The sequence below is a fragment of the Symsagittifera roscoffensis genome, chromosome 2 (genome assembly GCF_963678635.1).
Source record: "Symsagittifera roscoffensis chromosome 2, txSymRosc1.1, whole genome shotgun sequence".
NCBI lineage: Eukaryota > Metazoa > Xenacoelomorpha > Acoela > Convolutidae > Symsagittifera > Symsagittifera roscoffensis.
Window position 1 is genome coordinate 47762476 of NC_087063.1, and position 16778 is coordinate 47779253.

General features: G+C 32.4%; 1 protein-coding gene across 1 annotated transcript in view; it reads right to left on the minus strand.

Moving 5' to 3' along the window:
- Positions 1-1308: 1308 nt before the first annotated feature.
- LOC134840567 (fibulin-1-like) overlaps positions 1309-16778 on the minus strand; it is a 122543-nt gene continuing 107073 nt past the window's right edge. The window contains exons 5-7 of the mRNA XM_063856476.1: positions 5400-5639; positions 4895-5026; positions 1309-1579 (exon numbers count right to left, since the gene is read on the minus strand). Of these exons, the coding sequence (XP_063712546.1) occupies positions 1455-1579; positions 4895-5026; positions 5400-5639 (497 nt within the window). The 3' untranslated portion in view covers positions 1309-1454. The remainder of the gene's footprint in view (positions 1580-4894; positions 5027-5399; positions 5640-16778) is intronic.

A 16778-nucleotide genomic window follows, 5' to 3' on the forward strand; every position in this document is an offset into this window, starting at 1 on the left:
CATCGGTCCTAACTCATTTTGATTTTCCTCCGCTTTCACTTCGGGAGCACAAACGAAAAGCCCAAGATGTCGGTCGTAAAGAAAAGGAGTCGAATCATCGGGGAAGGGGGTATCTGCCCAATCCCCCTAAATCCACTCCTGTTTAGGACTTTTACGTCATAGAAGCAATCTAGTTTTTTTTGGTATTTTGGCGTTTATTTTAAACATTATTTACACTCTGTGATATGATAAGTAAGTTATCAAATATAAGCAGCTCAAATAATTTTTACAAACATTTTAAAATAGTATTATTTACGCTCTGTGACATGATAAGTATGTTATCAAATATAAACAGCTCAAATATTTTTTTTGCAAGCATTTAAAATAGTATTATTTGCACTCTGTGACATGATAAGTAACCCGGGTTGACCTCCATACCCCGAAACTGCTTATCATACAATTCCATACAACAAAAATCATTATCATACAATCCCATACATCAAGTGTATGGAGAAAATGCTTTTCATACAATTTTCATACATTTTCGAAAATCAATAGAAAAAAAATTAAACCATTTCTGCGGCTCTTTGAGAACAGTTGAACGGAATGGTGACAGAAAAAACATTTGAAATTTTTTTGAAAAAATGCTTACCATACAATTTCCATAAACGACCCAAAATTTTTCAGTAGTAATTTTGAAAACTTGCCCCAAAAATTTGTTTTTTTTTCAACCGCAAATCTAATTTTGCACGCAAAAAAAAACATTAAAAAAAATTTTGCATGCATAATTTTTGTGTGCATAACGTAGTCTTAGATACAATAATATTGGCTTTTTTTCTTTTCAAATAAATTTTTTTTCAAAAACACTGAAATTTCCTAATTATTTTGTATGGCGTGTTTTTTTATACCTTGATCAATGTCTGATAATTCAAAAATTCAAAAATTTAAAATAATCATGGAAAAATTTTGCCAAAAAATAAAAGTTTGTTACTTTTAACTTATAATTTGTGAAAGACAGCTCGAAGACAGTTCAGGCCGTTGTTCATGCATTGTAATTGCAAGACCGTCCAACCTTCGGTGCTTTGAGTAACCAAGGTCTTTGTCACTTGTGTTCGGTTGCAAACACAGCCGAAAATTTGTCAGAAAACAAATGTAGCAACATAAAACAATTTTTGGTTTATGGAGAAAACCCCTATCATACAATCTCTATTTATGGGAAAATGTTTATTATAGAGATTTCATACAATTTTCTGTACGTATGGAATTGTATGAAAAGAAATTTGCCATTCATGAGAATTGTATGATAAGCATTTTTTGGTCAACCCGGGAAGTTATCAAATGTAAGCAGTTCAAATATTTTTTTTACAAACGTTTTAAAATAGTATTATTTACACTCTGTGACATGATAAGTAAGTTATCAAATATAAACAGTTCAAATATATTTTTGCAAACATTTTAATGTAGTGTTCAAGAAATCAGTAGATCAAACAAATGTATGAATTAAAGATAGTAAGAATAAGACCAATGAAAACAGTTTGTGGTCCAAAATATTGTAGCATCTTCGCTCCAGCATAAAGAATTGCATCAATTGATTTCTCTTCTAAACAAACAACACTGTTCGTATATCAGGGCAAAGTCCTGAATGTTCCGACTGTCCCTTAATTCATATCGAATAGTTTTTGGGGAAAAATATTGAAAACCTGTAAGCTTTGGACAAAATCAAAGTGTAAAGTTTTGAGTCGTACGAAATTAATGGGACCAATTAGTTAGCCTCAATTCACTTTGGAACGATTTTGTTCACCACGGGATAATTCGCCACGAATAATTAATTCGCGTTACGCTCTCAGCAATATGACTAAATTCTTCAAAGCGCGCATAATTTCTTCCAGAACATGGCCAATTTGGCAATTTTTAAACCTCAGAATTTTACAAAAAATAATCGGTGGTAAAATATCTTTTACATTTGAACTCAGGAAGTTGATATCTTCAATGGGATATAAAAAGTTTTTGTTGAAAACTATTATTTCGATCGGCGAAAACTGACTGAATAAAAAACCGAGCATAAATATTCCGTTTTTTTTGAAAATCGGAACAAAAAAACGACACCGAGCATAAATATTCCATTTTCTTTGAAAGTTGGAACAAAAAATATAAATATTTAATTGTTAACAAACTGTTAAAACTCTATTGTTAACAGTTTTTTAATGCCATTTTGCCCAAAAACAACGTATATCACCCATCAAGCTGTTGATATCAAGTTTTCTGAAACTGGTAGTTTGAAGCCTTCTTGAATTTGGAGTATTCACGAGAGAAACATTTATTCTGAGAAAATGAGGCGCAAAAGTTATACCAAAATTGAGATCCATTTTTTTCCGCCTTTCCGCCTTCTTCGATTTTAGGAAATTCAACTCTGATTGTTATATTTTGATTAGTTTTAACACACTGTTTTCAAAGAACAATTCAAATTGAAATTCTTTATTAGTTCAATTGCTTTGTCTAAATAGTGAGTAAAACAATTACGAACGAAAGAAATTGAAAAACCTTTTTATTGTTGACATTTTGGAAATAATGATGTTTTATACAGAAAAGGTTGTCAAAAATAAAACATGCATGGATTGGGGGACGGGGGTATACTTAACAAGGACCAAAGGGTTGAAGCTAACAAGAGCTCAGAATTGTTTTGTAGGAGTTATTATGATCTGGTAAAGACCAATGAGAGACTTGAGATGTGCCAATCATGGTTCCCAAGCTTATCACCCCGTGTATTTAACCCTTTTTTTTCTTAACCCCCTCTCATATAACACCAAAGTTAGATAGCCCCACTACAATTTAATCCCTTTTAAGACCAATTGTTAGAATCAAAGTGAAACTTCCTTGAAAGTGATTCTTAACCATATCGTCGGTAAACATCAAAGCTTTAAATGCGAAAAATTTTGCGAACCAAAATGAATTAACATGCACGCTGCTAAATACATTTTAGACTTAGACAGAAATGACCTTACCGATAGTTTTGACTTCGGTATGAACATGAAAACGAATCCGACCGACATGATTCCAATTAGTTACCGAAACTGATTAATTTTTTGCAAAACTGAACTTGATCTTGAAACAATTCCTGCCAATAAAAGATTAATTGGCTGAATTTAAATGAAAATGGAATGAGAACTGGTTGTGACCAAAAACTTGATCTTAGCGGACCATTTTAAATTGAAATACCAATCATTTTAATGGATACTTATCTACTTTTTTGAACCATCCAGTGTTTTTTAATTTTTTTGAACTGTCGGCATGCAATGCAATGTCTAAAGCGTTTGCCAGCCCTAATTCTAACCTAGCGTCCCATCCAAAAGAGCGACTGTTCCGGGATTAAAGTGCTAGAGACAAGTCAAATCAATGCGTTTGTTTACGTCTCCGGGAGGCTGCAAGGAGAAGTTTTCTCTCAAAAAAGTTGACAAACAAAGTGTTAAATTGAAAATAAATAAAAAGAACAAATATTTAACTCAAGTTCGCCGTTCTTTCTACGCAAGCATGCATAATATTCTGCACTTTTTTTGTTGAGAACCCGGTACTTTGAGCACCCGGTACGTATGCATTTCCTATTTCTTCTTCGTTTTCAAAAGCCAGTGAGGGTAGCATTTTCAGTGCTAAAGCGACCTCGTGGTTTGTTTCATGATCTTTTTTCAATCCGAGCTCAACGATTTTTCTCATATAACTTTTTGAAAGATGAAATAAGCATCCCGAAAGCTTGGACTCTGAAAAACTTTTCTGAAACGATGGAATAGCGGCCTGTTCAGAATCCATCAAATTTTTCTCAGGTCTACTATCAGGGGACAGAATTTTCAGGGCTTCTTTTTTTGTTTTATTTGGCAGGCGGTGGCTAATCCTGAAAGACAAACGTGTATATAATAAGTTGATAAAATATTTGTGACTTTGAAAAATCCACCAGCCAACCAAAAGTTAGATTTTTCAAGCACAAGCAGCATTTCAGGATCGCCGAACAAAAAAATCCTCTTGTGATCATTTTGCACACGGTCAAGTCTTTTAATTTTTTTGAAGAGTTCGGGTATTTCGATTCGTCTGGTTACTGGGGAGACTGGTAAGACTTCTTCTCGTTGCTTACGCGCTCGTTGTGCCGTGCGAACTAAATTTTCCTTGTTTAGTAGGGCTAGTTGAATGGAAATGTCGTCTGTTATTGGCTGAATTGTGGTTGCGATTGCGATGGTTGGGGTATTGCTATCGCTCATGTCCTTGATGTTTTTCAAAACTAAACGAGCATCAGGTTTGCCGTGGAAGTATCGTGATTATATTCATCCCTCGTTTCAATAAAGTTTTCTCCATCCGTTTTTGTTGTTTTGCGGCTTTTTTGAGCTTGGTGTTTCGAGCAATTCCAATTTGTAGGTGTCTTGTTTTTGCGTTTAAGGTAATACTCGTGGCCTGATTCCACTAGCATTTATTTGTCTTTCGACGATAAAGTAAAATGGAAAGACGTTTCAAACATTATATCTAATAGAGTGGTATAACAATGGTTAAAGAAATAGGCAGTTAGATTCTTTTTATAAAACTCACAAACTTCTTTTGTTGCCTTCAATAGCACCATGTAAGTTTTCTCTGTTTTTTTTAAACGCGTGAATGAGGGATTATTTCTTAATCTAATCAAAATGCTATTATTTTTGAGCGACAAATGATTGAAGTGAATTAAGAATGGCTTCTCTGGCCTCAATTAGTATACCTAATTGCAATACTACTAGGTGTGTGAAAGAACTTAATAAAAGGAGTTAATTTGAAACAAATTATCGTCATTAAAAGGGGGTTAAGTTGTAGTGGGGTTATCTTGTTACGGAGTTATAAAGTAGGGGGTGTAAACATAAGGGGTTATATATCGTGGGGTTAAAGAGTGGGACACCGCTGAATATACCCAAGCATTTTGAGAAGTCAGGCGATTCAGGACTGAAACCGGTCTTGCACAGACAGGAGAAAGATCCGACAGAGTTGAGACAGATCGCATTCCGTTGACAACTGTCCAAATTTGCATCACATTCGTTCAAATCTTAAATAAAAAACTTTTGTGGTCTCATTGATGCAGAAAGCTAGTTGGACAAACGCGAAAATTGATTGAAAACGAAAACCTAGATCATATTAAAAGTAATCTAAGATGGCGTCGCGACTATTAATTTTTTATTGAATTAAATATCTTGAGTTTAGGCTAAAAGCGGTATCAATTATCTAAGCTCTTCTAGAAGGCTTAAGGATTTGCAGCATCCAACAGAAAACAAGCGCGCAGTTTGCGGTTTGTTAATTCGGCCTTTGTTTGCGATTTGATTGTCCGAACCCGAAATTGAAATGATAAATGAAATTCTCTGAGATCATGTTAACTCATACTTTTTAAAAACTAATAATTCTCTCATTTGAAAACTACCCACCCAAACATTGAAACGAGTTCAGTGGGTCTACTTCAAACCCGTCCCGGCATTCACAGACGAAACTACCCGCAGTGTTCATACATATTTGGGCACATTGTCCGTTGTCGGATAAGCACTCGTCTACATCCGAGAAGCAATCGGATCCCTGTCGACCCTCGACACAGATGCATTTCCGGGTGTGGTTTGAGTCACAATATCCATTAGATGGACCGTTGCATTCAGAATCAAGTAAACATATTGCTGAAATATGTTATGTAATTTCAGCAATTTCATGACCATCGATACTGGTATCTATATCTAGTATCTCTAGCTGGGTGGCCAGTCAATAAGCAGAATGGTCTAAGAGCAGAATGGGTCCAAGAGCAGAAAAACAGAAAATATCAATTTTCATAAGTTAATCGGTAAATTAATTATCAGAAATGTTAATAATACCAGAGAAACGAACATTTTATGCATAATGTGCGTAATTTCATCAAGAATTAAAAAAAAAAATTATCTAAAAACTTAAGGAAATTTGTCAATTCATGCATAATTTGTCGTTTTCTTGATATTTTTGACGATTCTAATAATTGTTTTATCAATTAGCCCGTATAAACCCATATAAGTCAATAATTTTTTGTTTTTCTGCTCTTGGACCCATTCTTCTTTTGGACCATTCTGCTTATTGCTCCGCCTCCCTATAGCTGCTTGTTTACCCGGCTTAGTCTTAGTAAATGAATGCGAACCTTGGGCCTGAGTTTTGGTGTAAAAATATCCATGGTGTGTACTGGACACTCACTTGTCAACAAAATTATCGAATATTATCGATCAAAATACAAAATACTTTACGCTTCATTTCATATATAGTCTTCCGAGGAATTCGTATAAGGGTGGATACCTGAATGTTCTTACTGCCCTGCCCTTTAATGTCCCAATAAGTGATTTTTTTTCGCCTCAGTTCCACAATCTTTGCCTCAGCTCAATTAGCAATGATTTATTTGCCCCCATTTTTATTGCGCATTATTTCTCCCAAAGTGGCCAAACTGGCCGTTTTCAAACTTGTATAACATTACTGAAAATAGTCGCAGCTAAAAGATTTTTTAAATGTTGAGCTCAGATTCAATATCTTTCAAATGATATAAAAAATTGGATCTTGTTAACTATTTCACCCCTTTATTCGATTTTCAGAAATTCAACTTTGGCAGCAACATTTTCAATAGCTTAAAACAATTTTCATGAAATATAAATATTTAAAATTTTTTACGTGGGTTTTATATAAATAGCGAGTAATACAAATCCAAGTTTAGGCGTAAGTAATCGGTTATAACGGATTATTATAATGATTTTTTGACAATTATAATTGGTTACAATTACCAAAATTAGGTGCTTAAAGGATTTATAATTGATTATAACCGTGATATTTTCCAAGAGATTATAATCTCTTATAATCGATTATGATTGATTATAGTTCTTACAAATAACCCTTAAAATTAATTATAATCGATTATAATCTCTTATTTTGCCACAGTTTTGTCAATTGGAAACTATATTCGAATTATATCTTTTGGGTCATTACTTTTGTGTCAATAAAAAAATCTCTAAAAAAGAGTTTGGCTCTTTTCCAGTTTCCCCTCCTTTCAAAATAACGAGTTTTATATTTGTTTTACGTGTTATTACGGCTAAATGCGTGATGTTACGCTGTAAAGTATGAAGAACAAATCTGTTCAGAATTGTCGATTTGTTCACCACTCCAAATTTCATTGCCTTGTGACAACGTTAAATAGACTTTTCAAAATTGAATTTGAAAGGGGGGAAACTGGAAAAGAGCCAAGAGTTTTCTTGAACACGTTGGTTCATCTGAACACAAAGTCTTACCACGAAACAAAAGTTTTACAGAGATCCTTTCATAAGAGTGGAAAGGTTTCCGCGGTAAATGAAAAATAAATCTTCCGAATCAAACATGAAACTAAATTATTTTGCTTATTTTTTAGTGTTTATAAAACTTAAAATATGCATCACAAAACAACTCTAATGGGGAAGAAATGAAAAAAAAAACGTATAAATTTGAATTAATTGGAAAACTTTAACGAAAAATTTTCTTTATTTTCATAGAAACCAACGTCTGCAAGAAGCATAAAATATAAGCAATTTAGATGCAACTTCGAAAACAAATGGACAAACAAAAGGAGTTACAATCAATTATAATCGATTCTGATGGATTTTTGTGAAAAACTAGAGAACTAGAAATTTGAGTAAAAATAATGGATTATAGTCAATGATAATCGATTATAATTGTATCGAAAAATAGACGAAAAAATAATCGATTATAATCAAGTATAATGGATTATAATAAATTATAATTTGACTTTAAAAGGAGTGATTATAATCGATTATTAATTGATAATATCGATTGTTTCTCAGTTTTAGTAAGATTGGTGCTAAACTCGTAATATAATCTATTATTAACACTTGAAACTGGATGCGGGATAATTATACAGAAAATGGCCGTCAAAAAATACATACATGGGGGATAGTTAACAAGATCCGAAGAAGGGAATAATCAACAAATTCCGGCTAGTCAATCAGTCCTATCATCCAAATACGAAAAAGTTGAATGCATCTTTTTGTACTTAACAACATAGTTAAAGATAAAAAAACTGGAAGAAGATGAAATGGAAAATTTATTGTTTTTCAATTGTTTATCAGTTTCTAATCACTAAATACTTTTTTCTTAGCCTGACATTGCAGTTGAATTCAAGGTTTTGCCCTGATATACGCGCAGTTTTTCCGGCTACTTGATAAAAGTTCTATTGTTGCAGTTTTGGAAGAAAATTGTCGAATGTTTGTGCTCCAGAAACCAAATTTTTTGGATCTTGTAAATTGTTTTCCCCCTTTTGGATCTTGTTAACTATTCCCCCTCCCCCCGTGCGTATATTGTTTTTGACAACAATTTCTGCATAAAATATGCAGTTCAAAAAAGTCAACAATTAATGGGGTTTTCATTTTGGCGCGTTCGTGTTTGTATTACTTGCTTTTTATATAATACCCAAGTAAAAAACCTTTAAAATATATAATTTCTGAAAATTGTTTTAAACCATTGAAAATGTGGCCGCCAAAGTTGAATTCTGAAAACTGAAATAGGGGTGGGGGGAATAGTTAACAATATCCGACTAGCTAGCCTCAATTCAATTTGCAACGGTTTAAACCGCCGCTTACGGGTGATGCAAGAAGGCAATAATTCGCGCGTTAATTATCCCAGTGTGACCAAATTAGCGATTTTCATACCACAATATTTGTTTTGCAATAAGTACCTCTTGAATTTTTTCGAGCTCCGTATAACAATGTCTCTTAGGTGGTATATAAAAATCCATGAAAAACACTAAGTTAAAAATTTGAAAATTGTCTGATTAAAAAACCAACCCCCCATGGGTTGACCTCCATGCGAAAAACTGTGTATTAGAAAATTCCATTGATAGAGTCTATAAAGAATATGATTATCATACAGTTTCTAATTAAGAAGTAAATTTGAATAAACCTATTGCGGTTTTTTACTGAATGAAAGTCGTTTTGTTTGTCACAAGCTTCATTTTTAATTGTATGGGAAAAATTTAAGACCAAAAATCAAAATTTGGATTCGAAACAATCCAAATTATTTTTTGTAACTTCGCCCACTGACAGGCTATTTGGAGATGGTGGATCTACCGTACAATCTCCAACGCTGATGAAAATGTGCCACTAACACCAAGAGCTGGAGATATGTGTGAAGGACATAACTTGCCCATACCTTTGCGATCGACGCATCCCGCAACTGAGAAAAAAGAAAAAAAATTGATTTTAATGGGTTTTCCTGTTCTAAATTGATGTTAACACAATCGATCCCCATTTTACCCTCAGTTAACAGTTATTTGAATTGGGTTAATCGAAATGTACATATTTCGGTCCCCCCAGCCCGGGTTGACCTCCATAGACCAAAATTATTTATCATACAATTCCATAAACTAAGTCTATGAAAAAATACGAATCATACAAATTTCATACATTTTGCTAAAATGATGACGTCGAATTTTCAAAAAACTTTTTTCTTGTTTTGGCATAAAATTCTGTGTTTCGTGCAACATAAAAAAGAAAAATTTTTTTTCAAAAAAAAATGCTAATCATACAATTTCCATATATGGAAAAGGTATGACTAGCATTTTTTGATGGCGACGACAAAAATGGCGACGACAAGTATTTTTGAAATTGATCCCAAAAGTTTTTTTTGTGTTTTTTTTTCAACCGCAAACTGATTTTCGTACTCAAACAAACCTTTTTAATCGAAAAAATGGATTATTTTAAAGCCAAAACGGTTTTTAGAAATAAAATGGTTCTTTAAATCGATTAAGAATGATTTATTTTAAAGCCAAAATCAAAGTTATTAAAAGTGGGAAAAATCGATTATTTTGGACTAAAAAAAGATTTTGTTGCCTCAAAAAATAGTTGTATTATACTTCAATATTTAATAATTAAAATCGATTATTTTGTCAGTTGTTTAGACACTGACAAGAAACTTAACTATAATGAAATTTTACTCATCGAACTCCAATGCGGGAGGACTTCGCTAGTAAGTTACAGAAGATGATGATTGAAAGCCGTGTCGTATGAAAGATCAAACGTAGATAAAATTTTTGGGGCATGCTAAGTTGTCCTAATGTTTTTCTCGTTTTTAGTATTTGCACGGTTTTTGTATTGTTATAAAAAATCATAGATTGATGACAGGCCACTTGGAGAAGACGGTTACACCGTACAATCTCTATCCCTTCTACCCCCCCTCCCCCTTAGTGATCTACAATAAAATGACCTCCCAAGCATTTACTACCTTTGAAAACTTCTCATGAAATATTCATTCCAATCAAACGCATTTGAATACAGCTGGTGAAGATTTTAGCACCGGGTAGCTATTGTATATTGCTAATAGCGTAAAAGTTTGATAATAACTTGATATTTTTTGATTTTTGACCAAAAGATCAATTTCATTTTGTCCTCGATTATATTTTTTCAAAAAAAAGTGTTTTATCTTACCTTAATCGATTGAGGGGAGTAAATAATTAACTAATCATCCCGGCCTTAGTGAACTCCCTCATTTTGTTATTTTCGAAAAAATCTTTTCTCGGCGCGCGGAAAAGAACATGTTCAGAAATGATCAAATACGTTCACCGAGAGTTAAAATTTTGTAATTATGCCGCGAAACGACGGTTTCTAATAAGATAGTTTTCGATGCAACTATAAATTTCATAATCATGCCGCAAAACCATAGTTTTTTATTTGTTGAAATTCAAGGCAGCTAGATACGTCCTTGCGTGTCATTGTGCGATTTATTTTAAAAACTAACCTAATTGGAAAATACTTTGATTTTCTATAACTTCATTTTCTTATAGTAGTGTAATCTGATCAGTTGGTAAAAAGGAAACTAAGTTTTTGCAAAGGCTGTAAATTTTGATAACATAATTAAAACTGCTTTGAAGTACCACGGATTTGAATATCTCTTCAGATCAAGAAAAACAAAGCACCTCAGAGTCAGATATAAACAAGGAACTAACTCCAAATTTACGAGTGCAAAAAATTTCTGATTCCAAATCAAAGTAAACCGCTTCTAAAATCAAAGTAAACTACTGAATCCAATCCAAGTTTGTTTACAAACCCAAAATGCAGTAGAACAACATAAAAAGCAGATTTCATCAGACTGCAGGAGGAAAGACCGAAACTAACTCAGACTCAAACAAAACATTGCAAGTGTAGGTCGAGAAACAAGGAAAGAGAGAGTGATTTCAGCTGCTGAAACACCTAGGCTGCAAAACCTCATATGGTTTTGTTTATGTTCTAAGTTCATGTTAGTCTGGGACAAATTTGCTATTTCCACAGAGCTAGTAGAAAAAGAGAAATTTACCAGTAGAAGCTTTCACGGGAATGCTCTAAATATTTTGATCCTTGCAACTGAACAGTTTATAGGCTTCAGAATTTAAAAGTTTATTGATTTTTTGATTTATTAAATTTTGATTTGAAAATATATTTTTTTGCTGTTTTAATCAGGAACTGTTGAAGTTGAGAATACAAAAGTCAAAAGTGAATTTTAGTTTAGGGTGCGGGTCTTAATTATTATCTAATCGCAAGCTTGGGTTGAATGTGATTATTAGCGGTTTATTCCTAATCTTGTTTTCAAATTTGTTTATCATAGTCAGTGTTGTTAAAAAAAATCATTACTTATACTTGATGATTTGACTTGTTCATTTCAAGCAGTTAAATTTACCTCGAATTCTTTCTTAAAAACCTACGTTTTCTTAAATTTGGGTTAAACTGACTAAGTTGAGCGGGTATAAAAAGCGAAACGTTCTCAACCACCGCCGTCAAAAAAAGGTCGAAAAAGTACAATATCAGGGTTGCTGGTAACGGTTAATATGCAGTTCTGAGCCTAATAACTTTTATTGTGAACAAGATAAAAGCTCGACTAATGGGACCTTTTTGGTTCTCCTATGGTAGGGAGAGCCAATAGTCTAGCTATTTTTGCGAAACGTTCTTAACCACCGCCGTCAATTGTAGAGCGGAAAATGCAATATCAGGGTTGCTGGGAACGGTTTATATGCAGTTCTGAGCCCAATAACTTTTGTTGTGAATAAGATAGAAGCTCGACTAACGGGACCTTTTTGGTTCTCCTAAGATAGGGAGAACCAGTAGCTTAACTATTTTTTTTAGATGAAGCGTAAAATAAGATGACGAAGTTTCGTGAAACAGCTATGCCAAAATACGAAATAAAAAAATGTATTTTATATTTTTACCATTTTCATTTTTTTTGAAAATAAGATTTTGAATAATTCGAGGCTCCGAACCCGATAACTTTTGATGTGATTAAGATACAACACTGTTTAAGGGGACCTTTTCAGTTCTCATGTGCTAGGGCAAGCCAGTAGTTTAGCTAATGTTTCGTTTCGTTTTTAACTGAGATGTAAAAACTCTTGTAAAAATCATGTGAAAATTTAAAAAAAAAACAAAAAAATAAAAAAATAAATAAAAAAAACTTTGATTTTTTGCCTCAAACTGTCCGATAAAGCTTCCAATTGATCAGACAGGAAATATAACACAATGAACTACCTTTGAGAAGCTCTAGAGATGTTTTTTCGAAAAATGAATTTTTCCCTTGGGTGCTGAAAACACCTCCTTCATAGTAATTTTTTTTTTTCGGTTTTTGGTTTTTTGAACTACATAAGTAATAAAGTAAAACTTTACTGAAGCAAACCGATTGATTTGCATAGAACCATCGGCTCAGAGCGTCTTTTTTTATTATTTTGGAATAAAATATTTTGCTGATTTCTTTTTGGAAAAATGTTATTTTTGAAATTTTCATATTTTTTTAAGAGATAAGATTTTGACTAACTGAAGGTACTTTTTGATCTGATAAAGATAGACGCTTGGTAATGAGAACAATTTCTGTTCTCCTATGGTAGGGGCAAGCCTTTCGAATTTTTTATTTCTCACCTGGATTAATGGTAGAGTGAAAAATGACTTGGGATTTTTTTGGGATGAAAAAGTAAAAAAAAAAAACTTCAAAATTAAAATTAACCTATAAATTTGTTTCTAATGGTTTGCTATGAAGTTTTTTGTCGTACTAGGAAACAAAAGGGGTCCTGGAACTTGTCTATTACAAAACAAAATTTTTTTATTGGACATTCCACCTGATGCGCTATCTATCTCTTTCTAGAAGTTTTGAAATAAATTTCTCTCTAAGTTTGATTGAAAACAACATCTTAAAAATTTATTGACCCAATTGATAACGAAACATTCAAAGAAGATCCAGCTAAAACTGATTTATGAGCAATTATATGGTATCATAGATTTTATAAGTTTGTTTTGATTTTTCATACTTTGTGTAAATTTCTGAACCAAAGATGGGGAATTGGCTAAATCTATTTTTCAATAAATTTTTAAAAAGGAAGGATGTGAAAAAGTTAGCTGTTTTCTGGTATCATAGATTCTTTAACATTTAAAAAAAATTCTATACTTTGTCTAAATGCGAGAAATTGTTAATTGTTTTTTTTCAATGAATTTTTGAAATAAATAGGGCAAAAAGGAGGGTAACATATTTTAACTTTCAGATTTCCTGAAGGAAAAAAAAATTATCCACTGATCCAGTATTCTCAAATCAATAATTTTTATCAAAAAAGAAGTACTCAAAAGACCTTTTAAATCTGAGAGAACTTTAAGACTACAGATTCTCATTGTAAGACTCAAAACAAGGAAACTTTGAATGTTTCCGCAGAGAACGTGCATAAAAATGAACGCTTTTTTTGTTTGAAAACCTCCCGAAATGTGCATCAAAAAATATCAAAAAATTGTACTTGATTGAAATGTCTACTTTTAAAAAATCATTATAATAGCAAGCTAGCAAGAGTAGTGTGTTAGTATGAACCTACTTTGTGTTCGGACCTAACTGGCAAACAAGAGTGCTCATTTGTTGGCACATTTTTCTACTCTTGATCTGAATTTTTGGAAGTTTCATTGCAACTGTTATCTGCTTTTTTGTGGCTAGTATTTAAGATTATTGAGCATGAGTGGCTGAGTGAGAAGGACGCGAGAGTTTCACTCTCAAGTTTGATGGTTCGACGTCGCGTAAGCATAGTTTTACTAAGATGAGATTTAATTCTACTTTTTCATTTCACTTTATGGAGCTGCTTTTTGTCGTTTTCTCGCTCGTGTTTTCGAAGCGCAGCTTCGCCTCGGTGTTTAATTTTATGTAGGTTGTGTAATTTTGTTGAATTCTAAATAATGCAGAGTCGATGAACGTATTTCAGACTCTGGAAAAGGTCGCGATGATTATTTTACTGTTTATTTTCAGCAAGTCTTTAATTTCAATCAAGTTTAATTTTTTTTGCGGTTTTGCATTTCGTTTTTTAAAGTTCAGTTCATTTCATTAGAACTCCACTATCAATACCATGTTCAACTTCTAAAATCGAAATTGGTATTCAATTTTCAGATTTCCCAGCGAAATAAAGTTCTAATTATTGATCTAATTTCTTCATAAACATATTACTGTGTTCTAGAATTTGAAAGAACTTTAAGGGCGCCATATATGATTTTCTTTTTTCAAAAAACAAGTCAGTTTTTTTTAGCGTTCAATGAATTTGTGTAGGTTATTTTTTTCACTAGTTTTAGTGGGATCCTTCGAGGAGCACAGGCTTTCTTTGGTGACATCTTTGGACTCCACAACTGATACTCTAACTGCCTCAAAATCTTGTAAATCGTTGACTTTAATTACTATATATGAAGAAAATCAGCCTCGCTTTTAAGTTTCATTAGCAAAACAAACGTGGAGACCATTTGTTACTACCTCTGAGTAAATCTACAGAATAATTGTTTTCGGAGTAGTTTCTCCTTGTTCAGACCATTTCCGCCTATTTAATTGGAAATATTCCTTTAGCATCCGAACTTTTTTGCTGTCTTGAGCTGAATTGTAAAAAATCATTTGACCAGTTTATTTTTTTTAAATGGTGGGTTGATAAGGGTTAAAATGGGGGCAATTATTGCATTATGTTGAACTCTACTTACGTGTATCGTATTTATTTATTCCACCTAAATGAAAAAAAAACTTTGGAAAAAAAAATTATTGCATAGTTTATTGTTTTTTGTTTTGAGAGAAAATGCAGATTTTTTGTTCTTTGAGTGTTTTTATTGAAAGTTGGGCACTTAAAATGAGAGGTTTAACAAAAAGTCTGTTTATACCATTGAAAATTGTGACTCCTTGACTTCAAGTTTAAAAAATATCAAACCTTCATTTTTTTGTGAAATCTATGGATCAAAAAACTGGCAAATTGGCTGAGCTCTGGAATTTTTTTTGCACACTATGAAAATTTCATTTATAATGATGAAACATAAGGCGAAATATTTATGAGCCTTGAGTTATTCCATACAACAAAACCGTTCCAAACTGTTTTGAGCAAAGCAAAAAGATCGTAATTGTATTTGTTTGATTCAAATTTCTACACTTGATGTTTGGTATTAAACATAATTTATGGTTTTCTTTCCTACTTTTAAAGAAAGTGACGGAATTTTGATATTTTTGCTCAGGTGGTTTTTTTTATAACAAATATCGCTTTTTTGACTAGCAAAGTTTGACAAAAAATGTATTTACTATTCGAAAAAATTTGTTGACTTGAGATAAAATTACAGATGAAATTTAACCTGTGCCCATGAGAACTTTTTTCGCCAGACAAACGTCGACATTAACTAGCAATTTACGACGGAAATTTCTTAAATATTAGCCGAAAAGTTTTGATCTCCTGAAAGATAGCTATTTTCGGCAGTTTACGGTAAATAATGATTGATGTATATTGTGCGATTATGGTAGCTCTGAGAGGTAATTGTCGTCTGAATAAAACACAAATTGATCCAGTTTTGGGTAAAACTTTGTCCTTTTATACGGATCTTTTTTCTCGGATTCTTGTAAAGTTATAGAGGATAGGAAGATTTGGCCAACTTGGGACAACTATTGGTGCAATAAATTATATGCTATGAATCAGCAAGCAGAGACTTAGTCCATGTAAGAAGTCGTTCCAAACTGAATTGAGGCAGGCTAATTAAATTTTTTTCAGGAAACTACATCACTTCAAATTTTGCATAGCGTTTGGTGGATTGATTTCGGAGAAACAAAAACAAAAAATTCTTTTTTTTTTTCAATTTTCATTTCTTTTATTTTTTCTTTTTTGGTGGTTTTTTTTCAAATTTTGTTGCTTCTATTTGTTAAAACTAGGACAAAACAAGGAAAAATAATAGTGTTAGGGTCACAAAAATCCAAAGTCATAAGTTGATCCTGAAACAGAAAAAGTTTTGAATCCATATATTTCAATTCTTTTATTTTGTTTTGTTTCATTGCGTTCTTAGACTCTATTCTAACTTACTGTTGGCTGTATGCCGAAAATACTTAAGACTTAAGTTTGATTAGACATGTGTTGGATAATTTTACTAATATTTTTCTGTTATTTTTTTGTTTAAAAAGAATTGTAAGAGGAATGCAAACTACGCTCCCAAATCACGGAATTGCAAACGATGAGAATAACATCTTGAAAAATGGATTAGAACTCTAAAAAAACGTTGAACATTTTTTTCTATGGATTATTTTTTATTAGAACAGTTTTAACATTAGAATGTTCATTTCGTTGTAGTTTTTTTTGCCCCAAAAAGCTCGAAGTTTGAAAAAAAGTTAAACTTTATCGTTTCACTTTTTGCTTGAAACGTTTCTGAAAAACCAATCAATTAAGGCAAAAATAATAAAACTAAAAACCAGAATTGAATAAAATTGAAATTAAAACGTGAAATTGTTTTAGTGAACTTTCTTCTACTTTCGACCACCAAAAGTGTTGTAACCGGTAAAGAAAA